The following is a 12722-nucleotide window of genomic DNA, read 5'->3' as shown; positions in this document are numbered from 1 at the left end:
CAGGCACAGCTGCAGGGCCCGGGTGTGATCAAAATCTTCGCCTGGAGTGCAGGTCTGCGCCTCTAGCCGGCTGGGCCGATTTTAGGGGAGATGCACCACCCTGCCAGCCAGACCCGGTTTCTCACTCTCAAAGCAAATGGACATGGGCTGGGAAGACGGCGTAAATCCCTTCCAGCACAAAAGTCTATAGTTTTACAAATTTCCCCCTAATTTACATACACTCTCTGTACATCGAGACTAATATCAGAAATCTCATGCAGTACATTGTTAGAAACTATTGATATACGGTGACAAGACAGGCTTAAATCACGAGTCTCCCAGCTGTCATCATGTTACTTACATGGACGATTTCAACTTTTGACTTTCAGGTTTTTTTTCCCCATAAGTTTATTTCAGGGGATGGGGAATGTGTGTGCCGTGGAGAGAGAAAAACGTTGGTGGGAAATGGGAGCTGCTTTCCTTTCTTTCTTTTTCTTTTTTCCTTTCAAGACCCACCAAGAGGCTCCTAATCGCCAAACCGACTGACTGGAAAGGAGCGCAAATATTTACATGTACAGCTTGAGTATGTGTGTCAGCCTAAGTTTACACGGCTCCGAGTGAGGCGGATTACCCTACGAATTCGGAGAATTTAAGTTATTCAAGCTGAACAAGGCCAACAAGACGACCCCCATAAGGCCGTGGGAACTCCAGGTCGCAACTGAGTTTGTGAAGGCTGAAGGTTCCGTGTCCCCCAAGCCCGGGCGCTGTGAGGCTCGCACTCTCCAACTGCGCGTCGCGTGGTCCCAGCAGGGTGCCGCGCCCCCCCCCCCCCCCCCGGCACGGCGTCTGCCCCTCGCCTTCCCCTCGGTCAAGGCCCGATTTTCGAGAGTCCCTCTCGAGAACAGAAACCCTGAATGAGAGGCGCACCGGTGTGCAGAAGAAGCCGTGGTTCTGAGATCCTTTGCCAAATGCTCACAGCCCTCACTTGGCGTATCTTTTGCAGGGCTGCATCTCTCCCGCCCCACTGTCTAGCAGCCAGATTTTGGAGCCCAACGAGTGCAGGGATCCAGCCCTGGGTGCTGCCCGGCGAATGGGCTCTGGCCCATTGGCGCCAGCTCTACGGCGTCGGTTTCTGCCCTACTTAGCGCTTTCTAACTTTCTTTTGCAACTTTGAGCACCAGTAAGAAAAAGAATGGAAGGAGCGAAAACTCCCATAGGCTTCCTCTGATCTACGTTCCCGAGATCCCAGGTCTTAGGACACGACCAAAATGCCCCCTCCCGACAGCGATCACCTCCTTCTCACTCCTGGACTACGAGACCAGGCCGGCTGAGTCCGCGGCCGCTGCGCCAGCCTGGTGGTGTCATCCCATTCCCCGAACGGGTGCCATGCTCCAGCCGGCTGCTGAGCGAGGCCACGCGGGCGCCGCGCCCCGGGCGCGCCCTCCCCACCCGGCCCCGCGGCCCCGCCCCCGGCGGCGGAATCAGGAAGCGGTGACGTGTGGCGGCGCTGACTGGCTGCGGGCCGCCGGGATCGCAGCTGCCAGCAAATTAAGGCGCAGGGCGGCGAACGCCCGGGCGTAGTGTCCTCCGCGCCCCGCCGCGCTCGCACGGCTACGCTCCCGCTCCCAGGCAACCGCCCCATTTTAGCTGCGCTCGGCCGCTTCGACTGTCCCCAGAGTGGGGAGGGAGAAAAGACGTGGAGCGGGTGCTGCAGGACCCCTGGGCTTTGCGCAGCTGATGCCCGTCTCCAGCTTCCAGAGGCACAGCCTGTGGTCCTACGGAGCGTCCCGGTGCTTGCACACCTAGCTGAGACCGTGGTTGGTCCTCTCCGACTAGTTTGAAGTCTCTGCGGCTCGAGGCTCTTGCGGTGGGGGAAAGGAGAGGCCGGTGTGGAGCTCTGGGGAGGTTGGGGCTGACTCATCTAGAGTCCCCGACTCCCCTGTGATTGCACTTGGAAACTTTCCGCTGTGTTTCAGTCTCTGTCTCTCTTGGGGAAGCTGGACGGCAGTTCGGCAGGCCAGGTCCCTGGCCAGGACCGCGCACTAGGGGCCATGGAGTTCACGGCGTCGCCCAAGCCCCAGCTTTCCTCCAGGGCCAACGCCTTCTCCATCGCCGCGCTGATGTCGAGCGGCGGCTCCAAAGAAAAGGAATCTACGGAGAACACTATCAAACCACTGGGTAAGTCGGGTGCTAGACCGTCGGGGTGCGCAGGCATCGGAGTGCTGCACATCTGTCTGTCCCTCTGTTCCCTAGCTTCAGGAGGCTCTCGAGGGTGGCCACCTTTCCCGGCTCGCGGCAGCTCTGACCCTCAGGCCATAGACTATACGTTGCGGGTGGGAGATTTTTTTTTCTCTTAGGCCCGAATTCTTTGGGGACTTCACAGTCTGTTAAATGCAACCGGTTTCTTATCTCGTACGTATATCGCTAGTCGCTTTCCCTATTTGTCTAGAATTCTTATGTCAAGTCGGACATCCGGTGTGTGTAACTTTGTTGGGATAAAAACATTTAGGGGATAAATAATAATAAAACCCCTTTTAAAGACTCAACAGGATTTACGATGCGTGTAACACCTGCTTGTGCATTTGAAACCAAGGAGACTCTGACTTCACAAGAAACTAGTTTAATTTTGTTTTTCCCCCGACTTGAATAGACTACACAAAGTCAGCTCCTTAAGACAACTGTCAAGTGCTGTAGAATAAGCCAGTTGTCCCCGCATGAACCATTTTCTTCACAGAAGCTCTAGACTTATCTGTAAGACATCAGTGGAGGTTGGCAAAAACATTAGCCAGTTACCATTTCCCAGATTCCTCAACTTTTAGCTATACTGTTTATTTAACAACCTTTACCATTTATAGAAGACACTATTCTCAGAGTAAAGGGAAAAAAGGGACTATATTCCCCTTACCACGAGTGAATTGTGTGGGAAAGAAACTGCTGGAGATAAGTGTTTTAAGTCCCTTTACAACTGAGGGAGAAAGAAGTGTTCTCATCATCACCTCTTGGGTCCCCGGGTAATCATTATTCCACATCCTGATCATCTGGTAGCCCTAAAACTGTGGAAAGCATCAAATAGCGAACTTAGGGTAATATTTTAAAAAACTTTTAAACTCTCGTCAGTTTTTTTCTTCCTTCTCCCTGTCCTTCTCAACATTTTAACATCTCACACCTTGAAACAACAATAATAATATAAAAGATGAAATGTTAGAGATGAAAAATAAGGGGCCTGGGCAGAGAGAGAAGAGAGAACTAAAATCCCTGCAGCAACTTAGAACCAAGGAAAAGGAAACCGGATGATCTCCAGAAAACATGTCAAAAAGTCTCTCTTCCAAGGTTTTCACTCCCTTTCCCTGGTTCTTCCCACCTATCCTCCTGTGTAAATCTAAACCTGGCAAAGAAATGGAAACAACCAATCAGACAAACTCCAACTGTTTAGAAAAAAATTCACCACCAATTTCAAAGTTACATTTGTGGCACTTCCCAACATTATCCGCTCCTATTTAGGGGGCCTCTGAATTCTTTATAAATGCCCCCATTACAGTTTGGTAGCTAGCAGGAAAAGAGGATTTCAGGTTAAAATTCCTGACAGAAGTACAGACAGTAGACTGGGAAACATGCCAGCTTCAGCTCCACTGTCATTGCAACATTGCTTCCTTCTCTACTTTCCTGAGAAAAAAACCACCTTCCTCTGAATTCTAAACTATAAAACCATTCACAGCTCACGGCACCTCCACCCTCACCCCAGTCTGTAAAATGAGCATCCTCCCTCCCCTGGGGCTTTTGAGACCGGCTCCAAAAAAAACCAGAAGGCATTCTAGTCCCTTTCAGGGGCCAGTTCAACAGAGCACAATTAGCAGCTGTAAGCCAAGGACTCCGGCATGTGAAATACCTGTTAAGAGAGAATGAAACACTAGCGAGATGCTGAAGAAACTGTAGGGTGGGAGTCACAAGTGTCTCATTACTGCTCATTTAAACACGTTAAATCTACTCAGAAGAACCACCTCAGACGACTAGATCATTAATTTTTTTAAAAATTGAGATATAATTGACATATAACATTGTGTTAGAGCATTTCTGTATCACTCTCTTCTTCCTCCACTTCCCAACCCTGACCCACTGGTTAGTCTGGAGCTTACAGCATTTGTGTTTTTCAATTGTCAGAAAATTTCTAAGGCTGCTTGTTAATTCCCTATACAGATGTTATGTGAATGTGTTTCTGAAAACATTAGTAAAAAATATGATTTTGCCATGGCATGGTTCTCTTTGAATTTGAAAACAGAAAGATAATTAATTTGGTTATTCTTAATTTAAAATGCTTCCATGAATTGGATTATTATTTTAAGAGAAAAGAAGGTAAAAATTCTCTGCTTCCTGCGTGCCTGCCCCAAGTCAAAAGAGAAATATGGGAAATAAAACATTATATGTGTATGTGTGTATGCGTGTGTATGTGTGTGTGTGTGTGTGTATATATATATATATATATATATATATATATATATAACTTGTTTCAATTCCTTGAGGGCACTTAGAACAGAGCTGTTTGAAGTTCAGTTTCACATTGCGGATTCAAGTAGTTTCTTTTTTAAAGGATGCAAGATAATTGGGACAATTACAGAGCTCCCCCTGTATTCCATCAAAGTGACTGGTGTAGTCCCAGGCCCTTATCATCTGTGGGGGAGAATGTTTGGTTCGTATGCAGTGGTGTTTCAGCTTGATGGTAGATGGCAAACTGTTCTTCCTACTTTAATACTCTGCTCTTCTGGGTTTGGGGTTCTTTTGCTCACTTACAAAACGTTCTTGAGAGAGAGAGAAATACACATATCATCCCTCAAGTACTTGTTTCAAGCCCGGTCCAAAAAATTGGCCCAGAGATTGTACTCCTGTGATTTAACAAGCAATAAATATGCTAGTCTTTCGTAAGATCTCAGGCTGGGAGGGAAATTATAAAAATGCCCTAATGTAACATCTGAAAGCCTAGGAAACTGGGAGCCAGGCAGAGAAGTGAAGTGACTTAATTTTTTAACCCCCCCCAACACCCCTTTTTCACTTTCTCTTATGGGGAGGGGACTCCAGGAGGGAAGGGAAGTTCCTCTCAAAGTGAGGAAGGTGCTGATTTCTTCACTCCCTTGATCTCCCTGCAGAAAAGTGTCCTCTTTGTCAATGAGGGAGAACTGGCACTAGAGCCCACAAGCTGTGAAGTCTAGAACATGGGAGGGATAACAACAGGACTACTTGCTTTTAATTCTTTATGATCATGCCTTTCCCTTTATCCACTCCTCGCATTTCTATTCTCCAAAGTGGGTTTCAGTAATGGTGGTAACAAACCATGGTTCTAAAACTCACTCATTTGGTTCCGTAAGCAAGCAGGAGCCATGTCACTTCACAGGAATTTCAGGCTTAATTTATATAGTGATGGGTTATTGCTGCCCTCCTGGAGATTCTGTGCGTAACTTTTCCAAAGTCAAATCCAGGAACCTATTTCAGTTGTGCTGTTCTCCTTCCTGTATCTTTGCTTGACAGAATTAGCTGTCATTCTCAATTCTCTTTGCCTGCAGAACAATTTGTCGAGAAGTCGTCCTGCGCTCAGCCCCTGGGCGAGCTGACCAGCCTAGATGCTCATGGGGAGTTTGGTGGCAGCGTCGCGGGCAACAGCAGCCCATCCTCCTCCTCTCTGTGCACTGAGCCGCTGATCCCCACCACCCCCATCATCCCCAGCGAGGAAATGGCCAAAATTGCCTGCAGCCTGGAGACCAAGGAGCTCTGGGACAAATTCCACGAGCTGGGCACGGAGATGATCATCACCAAGTCTGGCAGGTTGTAGGGGGGCTTGTCGGGTGAGGAGTGGGGAGAAGGGAATAGTGCCCTGGGTGGCAGAGGGAGTTTCCAGGAACTGGGTGAAACTCTACTGGTCCTAAGCTCCAAAAGGAAGCTTCGCTCAAGGAGGGTTTCTTCCGGCAGACTTGCTTTTGGAAAGAGCTGCTGAGACAGATGTCCAGGCATTTGCTTTCTTGGGATCTGGCAGTGGGAAGCCCCACCCCTGCCCTAAGGGCATGGGACTGGGATCTCTGGCCCCCTGCAGCCTGGGATGGCTTCTGGGTGCAGGGTTGGCATCTGGAGGGAAGCAGGAACTCAGCTCGTGCCGGGGTACAGGGCGGGCTGCTGGGTGCTGTGAGGGAGGCAGGCGGCTTCCCTTTTATCAGCCTCAATTTGCAGAAGCTCCCATTAAAAACTAAAATGAAAACCTGGGAGGAAGAATGAAATTTGAAACGACCACACTCCCGGTAGGAAGGAGCTGTGGTGCAGGGGGCCCCTTGGCGCCGCAGTGGGCTGACTCAGGGCAGGCAGGAAGTCCCAGGTGCAGGCTGCTCCTGGGACTGGGGCTAAGGCTCTGGGGGTCGGTGGCCCCTTGGCGCCTGACTGCTCCAGCTCTCAGGACTCTGGGACACACCGCCCAGAGTCTCCCAAAACGAAACTCAACTTGAGAACCCTGCTCTGGCTTTCTACTAAGGCAAGAGAGAGTTTTCTCCCTGCAAGGCAAGGAGGTTATAGGACTCCGTCTGCTCTGGAGACTTTGGTCTGGGAGCCTAATGGGCTTGATGATTTAGCACAGGATTTTCCCTAATTGCAGACCTTTGGGTATTAATGAGGACTCCTACAGAGATGACACTTAAGATTATCTAGGCTCGGGAGAAGGTCAGTCTCGGTATTCACATCTCTGAATGGCTTTACAGGAAACACAAAGAGTTTGTGGGCTGGGTAGGGAGGGAAGGCGGACCCTTTTCCTCCCTCTCTAATTCGGGTGATTCTCTTTGTCTCACTGTGTCAGGAGGATGTTTCCTACCATCCGTGTGTCCTTTTCCGGCGTGGATTCTGAGGCCAAGTACATAGTACTGATGGACATCGTCCCTGTGGACAACAAGAGGTACCGCTATGCCTACCACCGGTCCTCCTGGCTGGTGGCTGGCAAGGCGGACCCTCCGCTGCCAGCCAGGTTTGTGCCTCCAGATTTTCCAGCCAAGCAAAATGTGTATTAACCTTGCTGGCAGAATGTCTCCTGCCCTGGTTGTTTGAATTTTAAGCAGGTCTGTTTTTAAAGCCGTGAGTTCTGGTAAGAGAGCTTTCCAAGCCCAGACACTCCAGGATTAACTACACAAAATATGGGTTAGTCTCTGAGAAAGGCAAGAGTTTGTATGCAGAACATTGCCTTTAATTTTATCTTTCGTCATAATTCATGTCAAAGTTTTTCTTAAATTTCAATTGGAATATTTATTAGAAATCTGGACCCATTTCATATGGCATCCATCTTTTCTATTTGGCTAACACCAAACAGAATAAACCTACTGATGAAGTGGCTGCCCTAAAATCCTTTTCAGAAGTGTGCATTTTAGTAAAGTAGTTGCTTATAGTAAATATTTGTTATAACGTGGTTATAACTCACATAGTAAGTATCATATTGGTAAAATGTGGTTGTTTTTGACCAGTAAAAGGCTCAGAGATTTTTAAGTAAGAAAAACAAACTCTTTTTTTCCCTCATTATAATTAGTGGATAAATGTAATTCGACATCAAGTTAATATTCTTCTACTGAATTTGTTTTTCTCTTTCTGACTTACTTCACTCTGTATGACAGTCTCTAGGTCCATCCACCTCACTACAAATAACTCAATTTCATTTCTTTTTATGGCTGAGTAATATTCCATTGTATACCGTATGCTAACACACATATATGGAATCTAAAAAAAAAAAAAGGTTCTGAGGAACCTAGGGGCAGGACAGGAATAAAGACGCAGACGTGGAGAATGGACTTGAGGACACGGGGAGGGGGAAGGGTAAGCTGGGACGAAGTGAGAGAGTGGCATGGACTTATAAACACTACCAAATGTAAAATAGATAGCTAGTGGGAAGCAGCCACATAGCACAGGGAGATCAGTTCGGTGCTTTGTGACCACCTAAAGGGAGATAGGGAGAGTAGGAGGGAGACGCAAGAGGGAGGGGATATGGGGATGTATGTGTGTATATATATAGCTGATTCACTTTGTTATAAAGCAGAAACTAACATACCATTGTAAAGCAATTATACTCCAATAAAGATGTTAAAAAAATATTCTTTTACTGAGAAATTACTCAATATATTAGGTAATGACCCAAACAAAACATGTTCGTTTTTGTGCTATTCATTGGTAATGTTTTTCCAGGAGAACTCCGTTTTAAAAATCACATGCAAACCTTTATTGCTACTGCCCAAATGAGCATTCTGGGGGAAAAAAAACAGCAAGTTCTTACTTATGTGAATACTAATAGTTTAAGAACAGGACTCTTAACTGCATACTTTAATACAAACAATGAATCTTAGCTGACTTTACATTTAGGGTTCTAAAACCAAGCCTTACAGCTTTAAAGTTGTTTTATGACTAATTTTTATAATTGATTGGAAGTTCATATCAGAGCTAAGAATTTATTTAAATGTACAGGTTTAGGAACTCTGAAGTTATGGTTCAAAGTATGGTTCTTTGTTAGTATCTAGTCTGGAGTCTAAGTCAAGGCACAGAATCAACACAATTTACACATACAGTTCAAATGGAATATTAAGCTTACTTAGTGGTTGATCATATTATTGAGCTTACAGTATATTAAATACACTGGAGAAGAGATTAAAAGAAGCCTCTCCAAGTTTTCCATTCCCACAAGAGACTAGGAAGGAGATCTTCCCAGCCCTTCCAAACTGATATATTAAATAACATATTAAATAATTTTTAGGACTAAAAATTTTTTTTTAAATGTCACTGATTTTTTTTTAAAAAAGGAGCAAGATTTACAAATTTACAATAGATACTTAAATGAATATAATTAGTGTTCTCTACTATTTACTATTAACTAGCCAGTTCACATTACTCTAGAGCTTCTTTCCAAAATTTAGTTTTTTTTTAAAGGGGGAGAGAGAGGAAGAAAGAAGAGAGAATGAGAGAAGTATTGTAGCAGATTCCTAACCATTTTTACAAGCAAACCCCTTTTCTTTTTTTTTCTCTTTCCTCTAAGAAGTTAATCACTCTTATTTAGCATACATTTTCCTCCTATCTGAAGGTATGGGGAACTGGTGCAGGCCAGTTGGAAATATGACATGCCTTGTTTATGTTACTAATCTGTTCTGGCTGGAAAAGGAAAGCATGTACCAATACACTATCTTAACTGAAGCATGTTTAAGCTATTGCTGGAATTTTAAGTCCCAGAGGACTTGAGAGAAGCGGGGCTTCCTGTATGCTTTTTCATTCATACTAGTTCAGCTTACTTATATTGATATTAGATTGAAATGTTTTGTGCATTATAGGATAGAAATATTCTAGATCATATAAGCAACTGTTATTATTATTAAAAGACATAGTGCTATATTCTCTAGCTCCATATGGGAAAGGTGAAGAACTTGGGAGGTGATCATTTTTGAACTGATGGTAGAAATTCCTTGCAGTTCTAGTTCTTTGAAGCACTTTATTTTAGACTGAAGTTCATCAGTCAGCTGTTCCTTATCAGAAGAAATGATGCTTGACAATATCATTTGATCATAATAATGGACAAGGCATTATACATGACCTAAGTAATGTTATATTTTCATATAGGACATTTCCTTTTTTTTAAAAGTAGTTGATATTTAAATAAATTAATCTTTATTAATGTTATCATATGTGGTGAATTGATACTTAAAGAGGGACCATCTCATCAACTTCTAGGACTTTAAATATTTTTGAACCTTTTTGGAGGAGTGGGTAGGATGTGGTGCTGATTAGTAGAACAACTGCACCTATAAAGTTATAGCCTTGGAGGGGTGACACTTGAAAAGCTATTATGGTTGTGTCATCAAAGAGTACTTCAATTGGAAGGCAATTTTGAGCACTCCTTAAAAAAAAAAATCAAACAAACGGGCAGAGAAACACCTGAGTTCTTGTACGGGTCTGGTAAGAATCTTTAGTGCTGTCAGCCTGTTTTGTGCTTTGCTTCTTGTGGGCTTTGTGAGTTGCAGCACATGCACCCAATTCTTCTATTCTTAGTCCTTTGTGTGACAAACCACAGCATAGACTTCTTGTTCTTTACATGAATATGTTTTTAAACTTTTTTCCTTGCCTTTGCCCCGACCATAATATTTGTTTAATGATAGTTATAAAGATTCTACACAAAATATAGATATAAATAACCCATTGCATGGATAAAGGAATTTATCCCATTAAATCAAGGATATTTCCTTCCCCTATCATTAGTTCTATGATATCCCTGACTTCAGAAACGCTTATGTTGAGTGGATACTAGGATTGTGATTTACAAAGAGTTGTACTTAGTGTGAAGCTTGCAGGCAAAACAAATGACCTGCATTTAACTGTCAGTGAGTAAAAGATTGCCTTGAACATAGCAGCTGATCAATAAACGATAAATACTTGGTAAGTATATTTTTTCCCATCAAAGCCTTTTTTTTTTTTTTTTTTTTTGCTTAGGCTGTTTACAGATAAATACATTGAATAATTTGAAGCTTACCCAACTTGTTTTCACTCTCCTTAGTGAGCACTTAACTAGGTGATGATGAAAGTAGTAATATTTAAAGTACCAGGAGAAGCAAACAGACTATGTGATCTGTGGACTATTAAAAGTTCCCCAGGTCACTGTATTAAAATTATTCTGTCTTGTTTATAAAGAACACAAACTTTAAATTGAATCACCTTCAAGTTTAAATGAATAGATTCTCTAGAATTGTTTCCTCTTTTAAATTCTTTGTCTTCATTGCTTTTTAGCAGTGCTTATACTAGGGATTCATTTTGCAATTAGTTATAACCTAGTCTTTCTTTTGAAAATATCTACAACAATAGGATTTTGTATTTGACAGAAGCAGACCAGTAGTTGATTAGGTCGATGGGAAAAACCCACCTTTAAAAAAATGGCTTGTTCAGCAAATAACAGAAAATGTATTAAGTACATTTTATTTATTTATTTTTAATTGGACTATAATTGCTTTATAATGTTGCATTAGCTTCTGCTGTACAAGTGAAGGGAATCAGCTATATGTATACATATATCCCCTCCCTCTTGGACCTCCCTCCCACCCGTCCCCAGCCCACCCATCTAGGTCGTCACAGAGCACTGAGCTGAGCTTCCTGTGGGACAAATTGGGAGATTAGGATTGACATATATATACTACCATTAGTATTACCCCTTTTAAATCACTGGTACACAAAGAAACACATTTAGATGTTTCAGCATTATTTTGGTATTGCTGTATTATTAAATTTGAGATTATACGAGGCAAATAAAATTCACTTTATATGAGATTTTTGTGTTCCTTTAGAATCAGAATATTTTATAACCCAAAGAGAGATTTTTTTTTTTAAAGTCTCAATAAAATTCTCTCAATTTTCTTAGGCTGTATGTACATCCAGACTCTCCTTTTACTGGTGAGCAGCTACTTAAACAGATGGTGTCTTTTGAAAAGGTGAAACTCACCAACAATGAACTGGATCAACATGGCCATGTAAGTACAGTGCTTGGACTATGCGGATTCCCTGGGATGGAATGGAGAAACCACATAAAACTTCCTCTCTCGATGTCTCTTCCTCTCTCCCTTTCCCCCTCCCACCCTCCAGCTCTGAGTCATTCTATGAGAACATTTATATGTTCTACAGGGAACCTTGACTGCTATTGTCAAGAGGTCATTTACAGAGATGCTGTATGCCATTTCTACGCAAGAGGGTCAGGGACCTCTGGCACCATGGATTCCTACTTCTGCAACTGCTTTACCACCTGCACCAACTAAACAAAGGGAATGTGCATTTTGGAGGTTACTACAGCCCATTTTTGGATTAAACATCTAATTTCTATCAGTAGTATATCAGATAACACAGCATAAAGGGAATGGGGCTGAGACCTCCTATGGGGGTTTCCCAAAGTGTGTTGTATAGAATACATTCTTGTGAGATGCAATGGGACAAAAGGATTTTATGTACAAATAAATTTGGGAAAGTGCTGTTAGCTCATTATATATCCCCTCTGTAGAGAGCCTTATGAATATTAAAACACAATGAAGTCTTGCAGTTAAAAACAAAACAATTTGATTTTACATCAGTAAGGAGTTCATTAAAATGTTGAAGAAAAGAAAAATTGGAATTCTCAGCTCTTATCAACAGTTAATAGAACAAATAGCTGTTGACACAGACTTTTCCATGTTTGCTAAGACTGCTTTTTAAGGAACTATCTGTGCTGTTATTTCATGCTCTTAAATAAAGATTCACATTTTTTAAAATCTGTGTTAGATTTTACGCTAAGAAAACTTTAGACAGACATGCATGCTTCTTTTTGATGAAGAGAATACTGTTTCTTTTTTTGCCTCGTTTGCTAGAAAGCACATTGGGCTTTTCATAGTTGCTCTCCTTGGCTTAGATATTTTGATATAATTATTCTCTCTCTTATCCCCTTTATTAAGGCTCCTGTTACTTAAGGTTTTAGTTTTTACTGGATTTATGCAATTTAGAAGAAGAGTTGCAAAACTTTTCTCAAAAAAGACGGTTACACATAGATAAGAGAGAGCTCTAGACGTGGTTTCTAATGGTTGGATTGAACCTGGAAACAAGTAAATCACTTCAGGCACTGCCATCCATATGCCCACAGGAGATCTTGTTTATCTCGACCAAGTCAGAGTAACCAGGTTCACTCACAAGTCTGCTGGTGGCACTGCTGGGATGTTGGAAGTAGGTTAACAGGCTTCTGTTACTTGATG

At 43.1% G+C, this 12722-nt stretch overlaps 1 protein-coding gene across 1 annotated transcript in view; it reads left to right on the top strand.

Moving 5' to 3' along the window:
* Positions 1–2030: 2030 nt before the first annotated feature.
* TBX20 (T-box transcription factor 20) overlaps positions 2031–12722 on the top strand; it is a 50539-nt gene continuing 39847 nt past the window's right edge. Inside the window, exons 1-4 of the mRNA XM_061197911.1 lie at positions 2031–2157; positions 5532–5790; positions 6803–6967; positions 11372–11480. Of these exons, the coding sequence (XP_061053894.1) occupies positions 2031–2157; positions 5532–5790; positions 6803–6967; positions 11372–11480 (660 nt within the window). The remainder of the gene's footprint in view (positions 2158–5531; positions 5791–6802; positions 6968–11371; positions 11481–12722) is intronic.

Source organism: Eubalaena glacialis, chromosome 8, assembly GCF_028564815.1.
Source record: "Eubalaena glacialis isolate mEubGla1 chromosome 8, mEubGla1.1.hap2.+ XY, whole genome shotgun sequence".
In the NCBI taxonomy this organism is placed as follows: Eukaryota; Metazoa; Chordata; class Mammalia; order Artiodactyla; family Balaenidae; genus Eubalaena; species Eubalaena glacialis.
Note: the sequence above shows the minus strand (reverse complement) of the source record. Positions and strands in the feature narration are given on the sequence as shown.